Source organism: Terrapene carolina, unplaced genomic scaffold (assembly GCF_002925995.2).
Source record: "Terrapene carolina triunguis isolate 2854851 unplaced genomic scaffold, T_m_triunguis-2.0 Scaffold67, whole genome shotgun sequence".
Classification (NCBI taxonomy): Eukaryota; Metazoa; Chordata; order Testudines; family Emydidae; genus Terrapene; species Terrapene triunguis.
This window is the reverse complement of record NW_020664418.1, coordinates 30327671-30349025: the sequence shown is the minus strand read 5'-3', so window position 1 is coordinate 30349025 and position 21355 is coordinate 30327671. Positions and strand designations below refer to the sequence as shown.

Below are 21355 nucleotides of genomic sequence, written 5' to 3'. Positions count from 1 at the left end.
CTTAGCTTTTGTGGGATTAAGTGAGTTCTCTAGTCTAGCCGCTGGGAAAATTCTGTCTCCTGCACTCATTGGCCTCTTCCTGGATGGTTGAGATTAACTCCCATATGACATTCTTTTTAAAATCCGGGATGTTCACTTGACTGCCATGGAGACTATAGGTAAATACTTGTCTGGCTCTGTAGGGAGCTGTGGATGTACGATATACTCCAAGGTCTGTGTTAGCGTCACATAGGGAGACTACCTACTTCCTTATTTTCTCAGCACTCTTGAGAATTAGAAGGAAAAAGATCTGAACTACATTTTGCCTGACGGCCAGAATGAACTCTGGCCAATTGCCAGCATAGTTCAAAGACCTACAAATGTTACCAGTAGCAAACTTCAATCAAACGTTAAAGCAATGAGCCATAATAATATGTACATTAGAAGGCTGTTGGTGCATGGATTGATCAGTGCCTTCAAGCATCCAAGAAGCACACCATACCCTGCTTATATGCACCCTGGTGTGGGTTATTGCTTTATAGTTTTGCTCACTAATTATAATTTTTTTTACAAAATCAAAAAGAATATTGAGTAATGTGTACCTTTCTGCTATGAAAAACAGTACTAGCAGCAGCATAAGAGAAAATTATGGGGAAAAGGTTCCCCTGCTATTTCAAATTAACGTGTGGGGGGGGTTATTCCTAGCCCTTCTTATCTCTTGTACTTTTTCCTTTTGTTCGTCTGCTCCCCATTTTAAGGTTCCCTAGACTATTTAGACTCCTTTTTCCGCCTCATGCCCCTCAAAACATCAGTTACCCTTTGATAGCAGTTCGTGGCCCACCAGCCACTTTCAGCTCACTTTCTTGTTTGAAAACTAAATTGGAAATATTGACTCATTTCCAATTTGGGGGTTACAAGAGAAAGTCGGTTAAAAGTGGCTGTAACTCTTGGCACTTTGGGAGGCAATAGCACATCAAGACTGTCGTCGTTTTATTTTACTAATCCCGACTCTTCTTCTTCCTCCTTACAGTTGCTTCCTTCCCCCAACCGCTTTCCCCTCCCTCCCTTTGTTTACCTTTCTTCTTCTGTCAACATCATGGGTCACAGAATAGTTTTGAATGATTTTTCAAGGATTAGATCCTAGCTGTGTATTGTCAGAAGCTTGCACAGGGGTGTGACATCATAAGAAAGGCACGGACAGCCAATAACATGTGACTAGTCTATAGGCAATCAGTGTCCACAACAGACCTGGTCCAAAATTATAATAATTCGCAATTTTAATGAAACTCTTTGAACTTTTGCAAAATTATTAATTTCGACCAAAAAGGGATGAAATTTTTGAGAAAATTGTTCCAAAAACGTCCATCCCATTGTTTGACCAGCTCTAAACGACAGTCAGAATCTCATTGTGTGGCCCTGACTCCTGCTGAGTACTCACTCGCCCATGTAGTCCCATTGAAGTCAACATGAAAAGCTGAGTAGATAAGCATTTTGATAAGCACTACTTTGGTGAGTAGATACACATTTTTAAACCATTGTTTATGCTGGATTCATTTCTCCCCCTGACAGCTGGTCCAACTTGTTATGTGACTGTTTCAACTGCTGGTTTGATTGGTGGCACATCAAGTCAAGTTCAGGCAGTCACGTCACCTTTCATAACGTGACAAGACAGGGCCAGACTGATGCATCATCCTATGCTGCAAAACAGCTGTGACTTGTGCTAAATGAAGGTCAGAGTGATCTGACCTATAAGTGGTACTGCAGGTTAATAGCCTTTTATGAATGCAACTTGCTACGGGGCACTTGGTGGAAATCAGTAGACCATGTTCTGCCAGCATTTTCTCTACTACCACTAGGGGAAATATTTTCCATCCTTGCACATCTCTAGTTCTAATACCACAAAAGAAATTTGTCTATGTTGTTCTGTTTGTATCTCTGCTAGATGCATCAAAAAATCCTTCACTATCTAAATTATCACTGACAATTGTAACAAGTACAAAATATACAGTATTCACAGTATGAGCTTTTCTATTAGAATATTGTTTCTGATACTGTACTTTATTAAACACTTTGCTACAAGCTACAGCAGTTGAGGGTGGTTTGTTTTTTCTTTTGAAATGGACTAAATACATCGTTCCCATTGACTGGCTCTTGAAGGGCCCAATCCTGCCCCACTAAATCAATAGGAGCTTTCTCGTGGTTATCAATGTGAATACGGTAGGCCCCAGTAATTGAAGAATAATGTTGGCTGGAATTATGGGCTGTCTATCGCCCTCTAAAGTCAATGGACAGACTTCATAGCCTGAGCCCTACATCCACACTTCTGTCCACACTAGCAATGGGCCCAAAACCAAAACCTTTTATCTGACACACCCTCTCTTTGGTGATTTGAGTCCAATGGAACCCAGTCCAAATCCCCCTGAGGTTTTGATTTTACAAACCCTGACTGAAAAAGGTTTTGCAAAGCTGAAAGCACAAATGCCTGGTTTGCTCATCAGAAAAATACAACAAAACCAGAAGTGTTTACACACTCTACTCTTCACCCCCCACCAGAACTTTGGTCATTCACATCCTGAACCACTGCTCATGTTGGTGTTTTAAAACTGATGAGGTTTTGCAAAACCAGCCTGCAGCTTCCTTGATCCAGCTCTGATCCAAACAAGTTTTTTGTATTGTCTGTCCCTATGCCACTCACTTTGGTTCATGTCATTGGGACTCTCACATGTCAAATATTTTTCTCCCTTCATATATAATTGATACAAATACAAGGACATAATAGTATCTTCCCAAGCAAATAAAGTTAATTGCATGTGCAGTAACAATAGAGGCATAGTGAGAAGCAACAAGGACTATACAAAGAGAACAGTCCCCTTGAAACTGTCACTCATATTGATTGATACAATGACAGCCAATGTCCTAATACATAAAACATTTCAGGATCTTAAAGAACCCTTCCCTCACCAAATGCAGAAACTTTCCCCTGCAGTAGCAATAAAGAGACATTGCTGGTAAGCACCAAGTCCTTTAATTTATTTTCTGTTTCCTGGGGTTCAACATATTTAAAGTACATTTTTATTACCATTTAGCTATCAGGGTGTGTGCTGGAGCAGTTGCTTTCTGTGCAAGTCGCAGAGCATTCAGAATTACGAAACTCAACCGTAATATGTGGTAACCACTGAACAATTCCACTGGAGGCCTTTATTTCAAAAGCACAGGAAAAAGCATTGACAGTGCTTCTAATGGGAGAGCATCAATTTAATTCATTTTATGGGAACCTTCACTCTGTGTGGCAGAAGCCTTTGTTTCACTGGAATAAAAGGATGTGTACAAATAGTATACTGAGGAACTCACAGTGAAGCAGTTTTAAAATGAACTCTGCACACACTCAGTCACAGACGTATATTCACGTTTTAAAGTATGAAATATAAAATACAGCAATCTGAAAAACCAGCAACATACATCATCTGAATAGGGCAAATTCTTTATTTTTTTTTTCAATCCATGTTCGAAAAGGTCAGGCCAAAGAAAGTGAATGTTTGCCATTTAAATAAATCTAAGACATTAACAGGCTAATTGTGTAACATACACAGACGCAGCTCCACAACTGGGGTTAATGCATTTGGCATAGCTCCAGTGAAGTCAATGGAGTGCCACAGATTTACACCAGTTCAGGATCTGGGCCCCAAGTTCAGGTCAAACCTTAGGCCGTGTAACAGAGTGCATTCTGCCCCTTTCACGACACCTATTGGTCAAGCACACCCTACTCCTGGTTCATTGTGGAACAAGGGAATTCTGGGATGGCTAGTCCCATGAGGGACCCTGGGACTTGTAGGCTGCTGCAAGGCATGCTGGGAGGAGTGCCAGAGAATATAAGGAGCAGTTTTCCTTCAAATGTAAAAGAAAAATGGAGAGGGCAGATCTGGGGTTTGGCTGTGCACTGAGAGAGCAGGGGACGTTATTTAGGAGGGGCTGTTGAAAAGAATCCGTCAAGAGGCAGGCTGAGAAAATGGAAAGGGGCAACAGAGCATTGGTGTGGTCTTAAGGCCTGGTGTTGGCATGGGGGCTTGTTTAGTAGGCCTAGGCGTTCAATGAGTATGGAAGTTAAGGACTAAGAGACTGTTAGTCTTGCACCAACAAACTGCTTAGCCTGGGGAGGGCTGAAGGAACTGTTTTGTTCTGGACTCTTTGGCTAACCCTGAAGGAGTGGACTTCTGGCTTTGGCTGGTGGACCAAAAGCACTCAGAATACCCCAAATGACCCTGCAACAGGCTGGAAATTGAGGCACAGCTCCAAGGGAGAAACTGAAACCTGACATTGAAGAGGTAAGAGCCTACTACAGGCAGCCATCTTTTGAATAGCTTTAGACTACTTCAGCGCTATTACCAGGAAAACCTATATTTATAACTGAGTGTTTAAGTGTCAGTATGGCAGAGCAATCTTGGCACATATATGTCCAATGCAGCTAAGAATAGAGGCCAGCTTCTAGAGTCCATACTTGAGGTTTGAGCATTGGCCTGCTAAACCCAGGGTTGTGAGTTCAATCCTTGAGGGGGCCATTTAGGGATCTGGGGCAAAATCAGTACTTGGTCCTGCTAGTGAAGGCAGGGGGCTGGACTCAATGACCTTTCAAGGTCCCTTCCAGTTCTAGGAGATAAAATAAATTAATGGAGATATCCTAGTTATAAAACTTGTTTCAGGGTAAATGGGAGTTCTGACTACCGTGTTTCCCCGAAAATAAGACAGTGTCTTATATTAATTTTTGCTCCCAAAGATGCGCTAGGTCTTATTTTCAGGGGAGGTCTTATTTTTCCTGGAGCTTCAGGGCCTTATATTCTGGGGTGGCCTTATTATCGGGGAGGTCTTATTTTCGGGGGATGTCTTATATTACAGCGAGAGGCAAAACTGGAAGTAGGTCTTATTTTCGGGGAAACAGGGTAATAAGGACTGTAGGATCCGCCCCAAAGGGAGTAGCCATAGCTGTGTCCTCACCAGCAAACTTTGCAGCCACATTTCACCACCAGTTGTAGCAACAGCGGAAGACGTAGCATACTCAGGCCTGAACCCTCTCTGCACTATAGCTTCCACTGTTGTTACCACTGGTGATGCAGTCAAGGACCCAGATAACATCTTTAGTCTACAGGATACCTGGTTAATACAGGAGGCATGATGGTCTATTACCTTGCAGCTTTGTTTAGCTACTCCCACTGGTGAAAAATGAGACTAAAGTACTACAATTTTGCTCTGGTAGTGAGTTCCTCTCCCACACAGATGTAAATACCTACCTGGGGTGGGGGACAGTGGAAGCTCAAGCCAACTGAGCTCTTGGGAAAGACAGGTTGAAAGGAAGGGTCTAGTAACAGATTCTCATCTCAGTTGTACAACTGGAATAGCTGTAGTAACTCCATTGATTTAAGTGTAACTACTCTGGATTTAGCCAGGCATAACTGAAATCATAGTCTGGCCTCCCTTCACAATGCATGAGTGCAAAATTCCCATTAACTTCAATGGGACTAAGATTTCATCTCAGTACTTAGCTAACTGTTAGAAATGGATGTGATGGATTGAACCCCCCCTTCTGGGATATTACCTGATGTACTGGGATTTCACTGAACCTCTCTTGCTCAACCAGCCTGGGTTCCCTCTCCCTGCTTATTTCCTGAATAAGTCTATGTCTACATTTGTACCAGTGAAAGTAAAGCGCTGGTTTGTGTACTCACTTAATTCCTCAGGTGTCAGAGTGTTTACATTAGCAGCACTTCCATTGCCATGAGAGCAGTTCTCTATGGCAGCTATCCCACAGTGCCGCTCTCCCCATTTTGACAATGGGTCTTGTGGGAAGTGGGGGGGGAGGTGATCACGGGGCATCCTGGGTCCCTGCACAGCCACCTCTCCCCAAACACTGATCAGCTCCAACAACGAGGAGTCCTTGTGGCACCATAGAGACTAACACATTTATTTGGGTATAAGCTTTCATGGGCTAAAACCCACTTCATCAGATGCATGGAGTGAAAAATACAGTAAGCAGTATAAATATTACAGCACATGAAAAGATGGGAGTTGCCTTACCAATTGGGGGGTCAGTGCTAACGAGGCCAATTCAATTAAGGTGGACATCTCCCAGAGAAAGCCTTGAAAGGCAGCTACACAGGTTTCCAGCTTAAGACTTCAGGTGTTACTCACAAGCTAGACACCCTTCCAGCTTGGGCTCAATCCTTCTCCCCCCAGTTCAGTTCTTGCTTTCGGGTGTTTTTCAGTGTCTCTTTGGGTGGGGAGACAGAGGAGAACCATGATGATGTCACTCCTCTGCCTTACATAGCTCTTATGTAAGGCGGGAACCCTTTGTCTCCCAGTGGCAGAACACTGGCATTCCAAGGGGTGGGTCCAGTACCAGGTGACTCAGACCCAGGTCTCTGCAGGGCTGTGGCAGCCATTACTTGTAGGCTGTCTGGAGTGTTCACAGGAAGACTAAGTTCTTTCACAGTCCATTGTTTTTGCTAATGAGCCATTAGCCCTGTCTAGCTTTTCCATTGTTGTACCTGAAGGGCTAGTTGGGGGTGACACTCAAAGTAACACATTTGAAATACAGATACATAGTCAATAGTCCTAACTTCAGATACAATTTGTATGCCTGTATCATTTTTGGATCAGATTCAGTAAATCAAAACCTTTCCAATATCTTACATGCACCACCTTGCATAAAGTATATCTGCTATGTCATATTCACATCATAAGCATATTTTCATAAAGAATGTGGAGTGAAAGGTTACAATGGATCCAGAGCAACAGATCTCCTGATGTTTCCTGATCATTTATATGGTGTACTGGCCATATAAATAAAGCAGTTTTGACTTGTCAAATAAGGTACAACTATTCCACATATGTGATGCAAAGAGCAGAATGTCTGAAATAGTTTGTAAGCTCCTTGGGCAGAGATCATGGCTTACCTGTAATGGGAAGCAGCATTTGGGTGCCATTAAAGTAACATAGAATAACTAGAAGCATTCAGCAAGGCAGCCTTGAGGTCTCTATAATGAAACTATACCCATGACTTGAGGCCCACATGTATCTTGTTGGTGTTAATTTAATGAGGCCCTAGTCCTGCTCCCACTGAAGTCAATGACTGCATTCCAACCTACTTAAATGGATTAGGCCTGTACATAACAAACAATACGACAAATGCTAAAAGTGAAACCACAGCAAATGCTTAATCTAAAAATAAATTAAACCTACATCATTTTGAGCTTTCCTCTGTACTATGGAGAGCCTGATCCTGCACACCAGAGACATTAAATCAATGAGGTATAATCTAGCTCTTCTTCAGGTTTAGAGCTAGAGATGGGCCCAAACAAAAGCCACAGATCTGAACTCCTGCAAACTTTGTGGAAGCTCCAGTCCACCTCTGAATTGGAACTTTACAGTCTGGACTCATCTCCAGTTCTAGGAAGGACAATCAGAGCAATATATGAAGCTAAATTACTGTATTCATAAGCACTGCCCTTTATTTCTAGTGAACAGCTAAATATAAAGAACAAAAGTGGGCTATTTGACAGCTGCTGCATTCCAGGTCAGGGGGATGAAGTGATCCCTTATCTACTACATAACAGGGATGTTGTGATGTTTAGTTTAATCCCTGGAGATGTTGGATATGGTAACTGCAAAGTTTGTAGCGGTAATGGTCCATACTATGCCCTCTAAACTTCAGATGGGCTCATTTTACAAAGCAAAATAAATATAGGTTCAAGTTTCCAAAGTAGTGAAGGGGATTTAGTCACACATTTTTCATTAAAATTAATGGAAGACCTGGCTCTCTCCCTTCCATTGCTTTGAAAATCTCCATATCTATCTCTCATTACTTGTTTGTGAGACAGTGAGTAATTTCAAAGAGTCAGCCATCTCTCAGAGTAGGAAACAAGGTTGCTTATTGAATAGCTTTTTAGATGTAGGCAACAAAACATGTAAACCAAAGCCCATGGGAACCTACAAAAAATATTACTCTGCCTTTTAAAGAAATTGGTTGGAGTGACTCAATAATAAACTGTTCTGTTCTATTAAATGACTTTTTGTAACACTTAGCAAAAAAACAGACTCAGCTTTGTTACAAGACATTTTTGTCTACAAAACAACTTCCTAACATGATCAGCCTAGGATGAAACCTTTTGCATCATCTGCAATCTACTTGAGAGTTTGTTTACACATTCAGGTAATGCACGTTATGGGGGCGTGATTTCTAACACAGACAAATGTGTTGTGCATTAATTGGTCTCTTTAGACTCTGCAGATGCACACGAAAGGTTTCCTAGTGTGCTTTAGAATAGTAGTGTTGTATGAGCCCCATGTGAAACAGAGATTTGCCCAAGTACACATTGCAATGTCAGACCCAATGTGCACTTCTGTAATTAACTTTAGACTAGAAATTTTAGAAAGGTCACAATCTTTCAGGGAGACATCCATTACTTTACAGGTTTTTTTATTTTTTAGCCTCACTTCAGAGTGCAAATTTGTTTATTTGTAATAAAAATGTAAAGACAAAGATGGGCTGAAATATCTGCTAAATTATTCAGATTTGATCTAATGCAATAAGCACACTGTATGCAACCAAATATGGGACACTTGTATTTGAGCGCCCTTTAGAATAATTGCGTTGTTGTTGCTTGTCTGAACTATCTTTTCTCATTAAAATAGCCAAAGAAGAAGAATCACATTTATTAAGAAATCTGAGATTTGGCTAAGCATCTAGGTTTAGTTACATTTTTATTTTACTATTCTGTTATGTGAATTCTCTGAAAGGTAGCTGAGTTCCCAAAGATGAAAGCTTCATAAATATGGCGAGTGATAACCGTTCTAATTCTAATCACTGATTCACATTTTAAATCTCTATTAAAATGAACTATATCTTCGTTTAAAAAATAAATAAAAAACACCAACCACTGCCCTTGTATTTCATAAACTAACTTGCAAACATGTTATCTGATATTTGGAACACACATGTAAATAGATACAAAACTTGCCCACTTCATATCACACACCATACACAACATACTCTTCTTGTAGTTTATTTGATGCTGGATCTTGGCATGGATGTAACCTATATGAAGACTGGGAAAACTGACTATTCCTGTTAAACAAAGGAATACTCTGAATATTCGGGCCCAGAACAGTACTGGTGGAGAACTACATGCATCTTTTGGTATCAGTTGTGCTACTATACCAAAGCAAGGATCTAGGTTCACTATCTTAAAATATCTCCATTGGTCTTAGTCCACAAAGTTGCTCTCGTTTAAACAAGGTGTGCTTTTTAAACCTACTTAAACCAATGTAATTTTGTATGTGGACACACTTGCACCAGTTTAATTGGTAAAATGTCTGTACCGACAAGACACTAGGTGTTTTCTTTCAGTATTCTACAGTTCTGTGGACTGCAGATGACTTCTCTATAATATCTCTTATTTTCTAACTTGACAATTCCTTTAATTCAGATCTAAAATGTGGATGGCTTATAATATTTAACCAATGATTTTCTTGGTGATTTGCTATGGGCCTGATCTTGCAACCCTGTCTCACATGAGTTAGTACTGTTGACATCTAACCTACCCATTCTCGTGTAAATAATTTAGCCTTGATACACGCTTGCCAAACTCTGGGAATACGGTTGCTAAGAAGGAGGAAGTGGTTTGGGGGCAGTAATCTGAGGTTCATAAAGAAGTCGATGTTGCTGGTTCTGGCTTTAGGGCCCAAGGCTCTGTTCCATGAACAGGAACTTCTTTCTTCACTCAGTGGTAAAGATTCAAACTGGTTCCTAGTGGCTTCCAACTAGTCCCTTTTTTCCTTAGAACTAGGAGAGCAGAAGGAGTTAGAAAATTAAGTCCACAAGGACAACAATATTGGTAGTACTAGCCTGGAACAAGGCATACTGGGAAATAAAGGAACTCTACCCTTCTCCCACACATGGAGGGAGACCAGGAAGGAAGTAGCTTAAATGGATGGTCTCTCCTGAAAGTTGTGTAAACCCATTTTGTTTATGGGGGTTTGTGAAATCCTTAGTACAATTGAAATGCACCTTTTGGTAAGCGTCAGAACAAATGTCTGAGATACTGGATGTATTTTACTACCTTCTTGGGAGTGAATGGAAACAAAGCCCACTGCAAGGGGAATTTTTTTCTGGTTACAAATCTGACTTCCATTCTTTTGCCGGGCTTGGTGTAGCAACTAATTCAATTTAAGAGCCAACACTTTCCAAGTGACATAAATTTCGGATTGATAACGTCTCTGAGACTTCAGCAGATTCTGTTTGTGCTCATGTTATTCTATGATGGCATATTGTGTATAAAATTATTTCTCTCCGTCCCCTCCTATGTTAGTTTTCATTCCCACAAACTTTTCACTTGATTTCCTGAAGCAAAGTCTAATTTCTATCACAGTTAACCGTGGGGTAATAGGAATGTGAGTAAATTATTTTCATGGTTGCAGAGAAAGTCATGAAAATATGACTTCAGTGTATCCTAAAGGCTCAAACCAGAAGGCAAATAACCCCAAATTTATTATTTTTAAACTATTTTTGAACATTTTGGGTTGGCAATATTGGATTTTGTACAGTCCTGTCTGACTTGTTTCTTGACCTCCCTCTCCTTAGAACTGATTCACTGCTTATCCCTTCACATACAAATTTAGAGGACCAATATAAAAATTGGGTTATTTACTGTGCTTGAAAGTAACAACCTAAACAGCATCTCTTGTGAAGATTAAATGCAACAGACATTCTAGACAGGTAGAAAAATGACTGTAGCAAGAACATAAATAAGATTTACAGAAGTCACTGTAAAAAAAATTCGTAACTGAGATTGCAGCTAATGTCAATTCATTCAGAGCTGGCTGGCTCTCTCTATGCCAAAGGTTCAAGCTTGCAGCCCATACTAATGGGAATTTACATCAATACACTTCATTTTTAAAGCAGGTTTTTTATAGTATTGAATTGTGGATCAATGAAGAGCTTGAGATGACAATACAATGTTAAATAAGCCTATCTAGTGATACATTCTATAGTATTTTTAAAATAATTAGTCAAAAGACAAACCCTCTCAAGCCATGAAACCTAATAAAACTCTCAACAGTTGCCTGCAGCTCCAAATCTAGGCTAAGAGCTTGGATCAATTTTAACACTATCCCTAGGGAGTCGTACATCTGGCAATTTGAAATCCTTTTACTGAGGAAAACAATGGGATCATCACCTTTCCTGGAGCACAACAATTCTGATGCTGTTTCCACTTTTGCTGTTCATTTAAAATAACAACCTAATTTCCTTTAACCACAGGTTGAGCAGTGACAGCTTTCTAGCTCCCATGAATCCTTGCATCAAGCACATCCATTTCTGCAAAGAAACTTTTCTAGAAAGAAGACTCGATGGGCCACAAATAGAAGTTCAGACACAATGCTGTAGAGATATACAGCCCTTTAATTCTAACACTGACTCTCTCAACGCGAGTGGGTAGAGCATGTTAGGTGTTTTTGCTTTTCAGCTTTGCAGATATGAATCGCAACGTTTAGTCACAAGTGAAAATGTATTTGTTTGTATCCTAGGCCTCACTTGTGCAAGCAACACAATGACATGGTTAACAGTTTCGCTTACGGAGAGGCCCAATACTAAAATAGCACAAATGTTTTTAGGAGTTAAAGAGGTTTTTTTTGACAGAACTGTGTAGAGAACCAAAGGATGTCTCCAATAGCAGCATAAACACTACGTTTGCTTTCAGATTGTAGCAATGAAAGTTACACAGCCATTAAATGATTCTAGTGTTCAATCTTTACCCATGGACTCTATATTCCCTTTTCACAGATTAGTAGATTGTGATTTCCATATTTCAGGCAGTTTAAAAGCATGTATGCTTTAAAGACAAAGTCAAGACAGTGGTGAGATTTTGTTTATTACCATCACTCCCCGGTCCCTGGGCAGTTTTCCTTTCTAGTACTATATACCATATCACTCTGGATACCTAGAGATTTAACTCTATCTGAGAATGAAATCTTTCTTCATCCCCATCTCCATCCCGCACATGGCAGTTCTGCATTGGACAGCAGAGATCAAGGACCCCACAACTCCTGCTTACTGCAAATCAGTGCTCTGGGGCAACACAGAAAAGGAGCTTGAGGAAGAAATGGAGAGCCACCCACATGTAGTATGAGGGTACATGTATCAGCCATGGCTATGCTGGTGCTCTGTGTATGTGTATTTGGTAAGGGGAAAGGATTACTCCCTCACCTCACCCCACCCCCCGCGATCTCTTGCATATCTCTGCACAAAGTAGGTTTCCTCAGGCTCTGTACAAATATCAAATTTGTCCCTGTGAAGCAGACGTAGCTACTTCAGTTTCTAGCTTTTAGTGCAGATTTCCTAATAGTTAGCCCTCTTGATGGGTTAGTGAGAACATCAACTACTTAGTGCTCATTAAGAAAGTGGCCAATTTCCCCCCTGAAATAGACTAATTAAAATGGAAGCAATTTATATGAAAAGGTTTAGGCCTCCCCTATCATATTTCCAGTCCTCTAAAGATTGCAAAAGTCCTCCAAATAAATGAGAAGCAAGAACCTGCCAATTTTGATATTTCAGTGTAAAAATGAAAGAAAGCTGAGGTAAAGAATCTTTGCAACTTCAGGAAGATGGATTATTACTCATATTGAAGCAATAAAGAGCATACACTTTTTGCTCTGGAATTCCCATTTAAAAACTGATGGAAAAGTCCTAATTATAGTGGATTAGTGAAAACCAGACAGACTACATAATGAAGAATATTCATTTATTATGGGGGGTTTTGTTTAATAAAATTACACTGAAAATATATTTGCACACAAGAATATATTTATGAACAATTCAAATGTCACTATAACACAAAGAAAAATACCTCTTACTATAACTTTTTCCCCTAAAGGCTTTCTTTACCCAATCAAAATTGAGGGCTAAATTAATCCTTTACAGGAACACATAGATGTTATTTATATATGCACACTTACACACACAAAACTTAGGGATAAGTTCTGCAGCCTTGCTGCAGGCAAAACTTCCGTGGCAAATTTGCCTGCATTGGGACTGCAGAATCAAGATGTAAGTATCATAAAATTTCAGTCATTTTATATAGTTAAGTTTGCCAGTGATAAGTGTAACTTTCTCCATAAATATTTAATCAAATATCTCACACTTTATCTTGACAAGTATTTACAAACTGTATACTAAAGATAAATGCATCCTGCATAAAGGTGACTTCAAGGATATATTGTTGCTACCATGCTGCAATTTACACAGAAGAAATATGAAGGCAATTGCTAGTTTTGCAAGGCTTACACCTCTTATTGATATAATTTAAGGAAATTAACCTGCGGAAGGCAGAAGAGGTCAAATAATTTCAGTGCAATTAGTCAGTGAAATTACCCATTCATGACTTGTAAAAAGTACACCACGGTAATCAGTCTGAAAGGCTTGCTTTTGAATCAATTATTTAGTTCTTTAAGAACTGTATCTTCATTCCATGTTTGCAGGTCATCCTGTGTCGGTCATCTACTGGTGATAGGAAGAAGTTGCATAGGGACTTTCCTCATCCTCCTCTCTGTAGTGGGGAAAATTAACATCACAGTCAGTTTAGGAAGATGTATAAGTGACATACATCTCTATCAGGAAACTGCTGTCATAAAGCAGACACCCACATCTATCCATGAAGAAACACAATGATCTCACCACTTTCTACAGCTATAGTTACATTACTATGTATGTTGTATAGTAATACTATAGATACTAAGTAATGGCTTCAACAAGAATATGAAATTGAAAGTAGGTTTAAAAAAAGCAGTAGCAGCACAATATTCTTCATCATCAGAACCTGTGCTAGGAAACAGGAATAGTGAGCAAAACTCTACACTCGCTACATCCCCAATACTGCAGGAAGCAACATGAGGGACATGTGAGTGCAGAACCTGTCCCATTTTCAGTGATGTTGCTCTCCCTTGCCTTCCTAGATCACTGGTGTGAATGTGAATATTCTCGGAAAGAGAGTGTTGTACATTATTATTGTAAGAGCTTGTAAGCACTAGTGTAATACAACTGGGATCCTGGTGCTAGGTACTGTGAAAACATGAAGTAAAGACAATCCCTGCCCCTAAAACTTACAGGGATATCCTCTAAGGCTATCCAATGTTGGGAGCAGAAAGAAGCAAACCTGTAACCCTGAATGATTAGCTGAGCAAAAACCTCCATCCTACTCTGGCCAGCTACTGAGTTGGCCCTCTTCCTCTACATCAGGGGTCGGCAACCTTTGGCACGCGTGCCAAACACGGCACACGAGCCGATTTTGAGTGGCACGCAGCTCCCTGCTGCGGTCCCAGCCCCCAGCCCCACTCAGCCCTCCCGCCCACCGCTCTCCCCTGCAGGGGCAGGAGGCAGAAGCTTGGTTCTGCGGCAGCCAAGCTTCCCCCCTCCCCTGCTTCTTCCCCGAGCGGTGCTTTCCTGCCCCTCCTCCTCTCTGTCCCTGCGCCAATCAGCTGATGGCCCTAGCGAGGGGGAAGAGCGGCCGCGTGCACACAGCTCCGTAGGGGACGCAGAGAGAGGTAGGGACGGAGCCTGGGGGAAGAGGGTGGAACAGGGCATATCCCTTCCAGCCCCCTGCCCTGAGCGGCTCAGGGCAGGGGGCTGGAAGCAGCCCCACGAGCCGAGCACCCCAGCGTTCTGCCCTGCACCCCCCACCCCTCTGCCCTGAACCCCCCCACCCCAACACACACCCATCTCTCTGCCCTGCACCCCCACAGCCCCATTCCTCTGCCCTGAAAACCCCCACACTCAGCCTTCTGCCCTGCACCCTCCATACCTCCCAGCCATCTGCCCTGAACCCCCCACACCCCAACACCCCCCCCAGTCTTCTGCCCTGCACCCCCACAGCCCCATCCCTCTGCCCTGAACCCCCCACACCCCAACACACACCCAGCCTTTTGCCCTGAACCCTCTCCCCCAGCCCTCTGCCCTGACCCCTGAAACACCCCCCCCCCAGGTTTGGGGTCCCGGCCGCAGGCCCTGATCAGCCCTCTGCCAGCCTAGGTGAATAGAACCCCAGGCTGGCAGCGGGCTGAGCAGGCTGGTGGCGTAAGATCAGCATTTTAATTTAATTTTAAATGACGCTTCTTAAACATTTTGAAAACCTTGTTTACTTTACATACAATAGTTTAGTTCAGGGGTAGGCAACCTATGGCACGTGTGCCGAAGGCGGCACGCGAGCTGATTTTCAGTGGCACTCACACTGCCCGGGTCCAGGGGGGCTCTGCATTTTAATTTAATTTTAAATGAAGCTTCTTAAACATTTTAAAAACCTTATTTACTTTACATACAAGAATAGTTTAGTTATATATTATAGACTTATAGAAAGAGACCTTCTAAAAACGTTAAAATGTATTACCGGCACGCGAAACCTTAAATTAGAGTGAATAAATGAAGACTCGGCACACCACTTCTGAAAGGTTGCCAACCCCTGCTCTACATTATTTGCAGACCAGGGCAGAGGGATGAGGTTTAGCTTCCCCGCCCCCCAAAACAACCACACACACACACCCACACCAACTTCAGCTGGAGATCAGAGAAGATGTGAGAGATATTTTAAGCCCTCTAATACTGTCTAGTCAGAGTATTCCCTTTTTACTGGGGATAACAGGCTGAAAGGTTACATTCAAAAATCAAAACCCAGTCTGAAGAGTAAATTATAGACAAAGGCAACTGTTTCAATGATTTGCACAAACCCTTACATCTAGAACCAATTTGATTATGAGGGGAAGGATAGCTCATTAAAATTTTGACCCATTTCATCTTGCTGGTAAACATAGTAGACCTTGTTAGCTTTCAAATTAAAAATGCAACGGCAGCTAAACAGGATATAAGTAGGAGATCCTGGGGAAGAAAACTTCTTACTATTTTTTCTGTGCTCCTTAAAAGGAACAGACTATAGGACACTTCAGAGTCTTAATTTTTCCCCATCCATTTGTATCATAATTGTATAATTTGTGGATGACATGGAACTGACTGTATTTCAACTGGCAACACTTTCACTAAGGAACCATGTACCTTTAGACTACACAAAAAATGAAGGAAATTGGGAAAGAGGAGTGTCAAAGCAAACCGCCTGAGAGGCCAAGAAATTGGTATGGCTGTCATTTGGACTTAGTTGGTAAAGCTGCAGGTATAAAAAGCATTCATATATATAAATTCAGTCAACAATGAGGCAAAGAAAATCAAGACTTGGGTTCCACAACCTGTACTGCACAAAAATGCACTGCTAGCAAATGGATTCTGAGGAAATCCAACTGCATAATACAGTATTTGTTAATATTAATTAGGGGCTCACTTTAACAAGTACACTTGTCCCTTCACATACAAATTTAGAAGACCAATATAAAAATGGCACATAGGACTGGAAGGGACGTCGAGAAGTCTTCTACTCCAGTCCCCTGCACTCAAGGCAGGATTAAGTATTCTCTCTAGAAGACCATCCCTGGCACGTGATTGTCTAACCTGTTCTTAAAAACCTCCAATGACAGAGATTCCACAACCTCCCTAGGTAATTTATTCCAGTGCTTAACTACCCTGAGAGGAAGTTTTTCCTAATGTCCAACCTAAACCTCTCTTGCTGCAATTAAAGCATATTTTGTTATAAACACTGCTTAAAGTACAAAGCCAAGAACTCCCCACATACATACACAATATGCACCTACTGTGCAAAACGTTTAATTAACAAACATATTAAGCATACTTGGCTGTGTCTGTTAAATTCCAATCTCAAATTATCTTCCCTTCTTCTTGCAATAGCAGATATAAGGAATGTACCAAAAGCATGCCTGCATCATATGATGGCAATCTATGTAAAACAGACTTAGAAACATGCACCCATGTGTTCACTAGTTAAGGAAACGTGGACTGGACATTGCTTTTAAAAATGCTTGTTCACAGCTTTTTAACTTCTACTATTTAAACATGTAAGTGTCTAGAAAAACTTCTAATTTTTCAGTCCTTCTATAGTTTGGAAACATTTAATATACTTACCATGCTGTAACTATTAATATTTATAGAGCACCAGCAGTGAATAGAGCAAGTGCTCTAGCCAAATGCAACCTATGCTTTAGCCAAACAAGATATTGAGTTGTTCACTACAGGGCTAAGTGTGTAAAATTTAATGGCCTGTGATATATAGGAGAGATCACACTAGATGATCTAATGGTCTAAACTCTAGAAAAAGTTAAAACTTTTACTGCAGAGATTGTGTTTGTTTTTCACCCATTTATACACTGCCTAGCACAATGGGGTCCTGGCCCATGACTAGGACTCCTAGGTGCTACTGCAATACAAAAATAAAAAGACAGCATCCCAGCCCCAAGGTGTTAGTTCAAACAAATGCAGCAAAAGTGTTCATGTCATAAGATCTGATCCGATCATTATTTGAATGGAATGGTTTGGTTTGGTTAAGCAATTTTGCTATTGTGCAGCCTCGGGATTATCACTGAGTATGCATTATTCAGAGCTCTGAGTAGCAGCAGAGGCACTGAAGCTGTTTCTCTGAAGACTTGCATAGCACTGCATTGATTACACTTGGCTCATTTAGACAGTTAACTTTGCAATTAGAAGAGCTACAAACTTTTTTTTTTTTTAAATCAAAGGCTGAGTTTTATAGAAGTTGATGGCACTGTCCAGGAAAGATTCGACTTGCCCTAGGCAAATGGATTTTTTTCAATCCCAACATTACAAAACTCGTATTAAACATACATAATTGAACTTATGTTTTTTTTCATCAATCAAAAGAATACTGCAGATATCTTGATGTAAAAAACAGAATTCCAGGTATGTTTGTCAAGTGTGGATAAAACAGGACCATGGAGTTTGTGGCACAGGGAATATCTGATTTGATGTAACAACCTATGCATGGTAATCACTGAGACAGAATTCAAATAACTGTACACATGTGTTTTCTTAGAACTCTGACCAGGAAAGTAGAGGGATTACTGAAAAACAATTTAAGGTCCTCTTTTCTCCCTTCCCACAAAGCAGTGAGTTGGAAAGAGAGTAGGAGAATAAAACATCTGATAAATGCAGCCTAAGTATAAAACTTTCATTTATAAAAATTGCCCTGAGAGATGCTGTTACTTCAAATTCCATCCAACTCAAAATAACAAGCAAATAACATGACAATGTTCATATATGCAGTGCAACAAACTAATGATATTTCCACCTTTCCTTCTGCTATTAATGTAATGCATCTTGTTATTCTTGTGAAGAGGGATCTTTGGTATGAAAGAACAATAAATTTACATTCATACATCTCATGATTCTAAAACTGATCTGCAATCAAAATGGATGCCTATACAGAGAACTAGTACTAGAGAAATGACTGCCGAAGTCTCTATACATACCGCTAGAAACAGTCACACTTTGTTCCTGAAAATTACATCCTCCCTGGAGAGGACACTTGGAATATGTCTACACAGCCCGTGGCAGTGAGCCTCCCAGCTCAGGATGACAGACTCCAATTTGAGGGGCTCAGGTAGGGTGACCAGATGTCTCATTTTTAAAGGGACAGTCCTGTTTTTTGGGACTTTTTCTTATATAGGCGCCTATTTACCCCCCCCCCCCCCCCGCCATCCCCTGTACCGTTTTTTCACAGTTGCTATCTGGTCACCCTATGCTCAGGGGTTTGACTAAACCACCCCGACAGTGACGTACGTTACACCGACATAAGCATTTGTGTACACAGTGCTATGATGGTGGAGAGCTCCACCCGGAGACTGCATATTTATTTTATGCTCTTGTAACTTGTGGCACATGGTACCTGAGGCAACCCAGTCTTACTACCATCTGTCAGTCTAATGCCACGATTCTTGCTCCATCATAGTCTGTATCAGTGACAGTGGCCTCTCTTCCAATAGTTTTCTTATGTCATCTGTTGTCCTCCTTCCACCAGGGGTTACCCAGACTGTAGCTCCACCTCTCCTGCTTCCCCCACTGGCCAGCAGAATGGTGCAATACATAAAGGAAAGCTGCAAATTACTATTTTTCCTACAGTGCACCAAAGGAGTTTTTTAATACCGCCCAGTTCTTTCCCTAGGACAATATGCCTATACTCCTCCCTTTACCCTGAGCTGTATGCAGATAACATGATCTAGCCCTAAATCAGCAATAAAAGAAAGACTGTCAGTTTTCAATGGAAGCAAAAGCCAGAGATCAGGCTCTATGGCCTAACTAAACTATTTAACCAGGAATGAATAATTTGCACTGGTCAATATTACTGGACTGCCAGTCAGTATCACAGTGGGACAATCTAGGACAGTAAATGAGATGGAGTTAAGCTAAAATGGAAAAAATAAATCAGAGTTTGAAGATGTTTCAATCTCGCATGACTCAAAGACAAATACTTCTCCATAATGTTAAAAGACACGCTCTCAAAGTGAGATGAACCATCATTATGAAACAGGCTGTTTTTCAGTTTGGAAGCAGTTATCACATTTTTTTTCAAACTTTTTGAAGTGTTTGTACAGGAGGCACATCTCAGTAATACCGCAGCAAGATAGCTGAGAGAGCAATTTATTCAGCCCATAACAACTATTAAGTGTAACATGATGTAGGTATTCCTAAAGAATAATTTGAGATCATATGCTGCATTTTTCTAATCCTAGCACGAACATTCAAATGAAACAGCATCCAGATCCACTACATTAATCTCTTAGCCACTGAAGCCTTCTAAGATAACCAGTGAAGTCCTTGCAGCAACTGGCTTAAAGCGGCACTATGAAGTCTGCATGTGCATAGCTGCTCTGAACCCAGGTAAATACAGTACAACACAAGGAAGATGCTTTCTGAATAAACAATGTCCTTCCATAATGCTTTGGACTTCTGCCATGTAATAAGGCTCTCTTATGCACCATCTGTTTTCAAGTAGGGAGGAAATACACAAATCTAAGATACATTAGTAAACAAATTTTAATGCTGATTGTTCAGGTTCTGTAATAAATAAGCTTCAGTTACAATTACTTCTAAGAAGTCTAAATATCTGCTGGTGTCACTTTTTTTTATTTTGAGAATGTATTGTAGGCTATGCTGGAAATTATAATTTAAGATGAGAGCATCTGGTATAACCTACAATCCAGGGGTCTGATCCAAAGCCCAGTAAAATCAAAAGGAAAATGCCCACTGCCTTTAATGGGGTGCAAATCAGGCCCTAAATCCTACTTATATTATTTCTGCAAGTAGACCTAGTGATTTCAGTAATTTGCCTGCCTGAGTCCTGCAAGTAGAATTTGGTCATAAAAGTTAATCCACTCTTTTCACTAGTAAAATACTTCTCTTGTTTTGTAAAAGTTGAGCACTGTCTGCTTGGTCATATTTTTGCTGCACTAGAAAGCTTTAATACTGCTTTTGTTGATGGTGGATGAAAAACAAATAAAAATGCCACTAACAAAGTTGTATTGGATGTTTGCGGTCCAAAAAACCCAACACAGTAAAAATTGCTCAGGGGAGGTTTGGTAGCAGCAGCAGCAGCAAAAAAGAATTAAAAAACCACACACTGCAAGAAAAGACCACTCACTGCGGAAAATTATAGCTGTTCTGAGGCAGTGTGAGGAGTCTATACACACCCATGTGACTGAAGGTCAGAAGACTGCATCTGACAGAACTGGAGTTTTTTGACCTTCAGGGCTCTCTTCCCTTGGATTGGAATTATTCTTACATATTGTACAGGCACTTAGACCTTTTATGCATATGTTAAATTTACTTCTTAGGATAAGATACATCCCTCTTTGGATTTGATTTGGTCATGAATCCTTCCAGGTGGCCAGATTTGTGTTCGTACGACTTTTATCCAAAACCCAATTACATTAAAACCATTTAAAATGGCTGCCACTGTGTAACGATGGCCATTTTAAGAATAGTTCAGATTCTCCATCTGATCAATTCCCCCTGCCTAGACAGCTTCTCACCGTCCTTTCCCCAACTCCTGGATACATCCTCCACCCACTGTTTCTCACCTGCTGGCATAAGGCTCCAAAGTTTGAGTTGCAAAAATTCCAGGAGAAACAAGACAGTGGGGAGTGGGGATTTTACTGGGGAAATAAAAATTATGAAAACCTTTTTAAGTTGGGGAGGCAGGTCTGTAAACCCCTTCTTTAAAAAATGAAAAAATGATTGTCTCATTAAGGGTTGGTCAGTTTCTGTTATAGAAATACATGCACAGTTCTGGAGTACCTCCATATCTAGCAAAATATTCAGAACTTGAAACCCCTTACCCTTTCTATAACTATCCGAAAAAAAGCCACCACACCTATAAGCTGCCAATGCCACATTAGGACATGAAGGTAGTGTATTTTCCCCATTGCA

General features: G+C 40.8%; 1 protein-coding gene across 1 annotated transcript in view; it reads right to left on the bottom strand.

Moving 5' to 3' along the window:
- Positions 1 to 12750: 12750 nt before the first annotated feature.
- The window catches only part of LYSMD2 (LysM domain containing 2), a 28984-nt gene continuing 20379 nt past the window's right edge, over positions 12751 to 21355 (bottom strand). Inside the window, exon 3 of the mRNA XM_024199785.2 lies at positions 12751 to 13571. Within this exon, the coding sequence (XP_024055553.1) occupies positions 13523 to 13571 (49 nt within the window). The 3' untranslated portion in view covers positions 12751 to 13522. The remainder of the gene's footprint in view (positions 13572 to 21355) is intronic.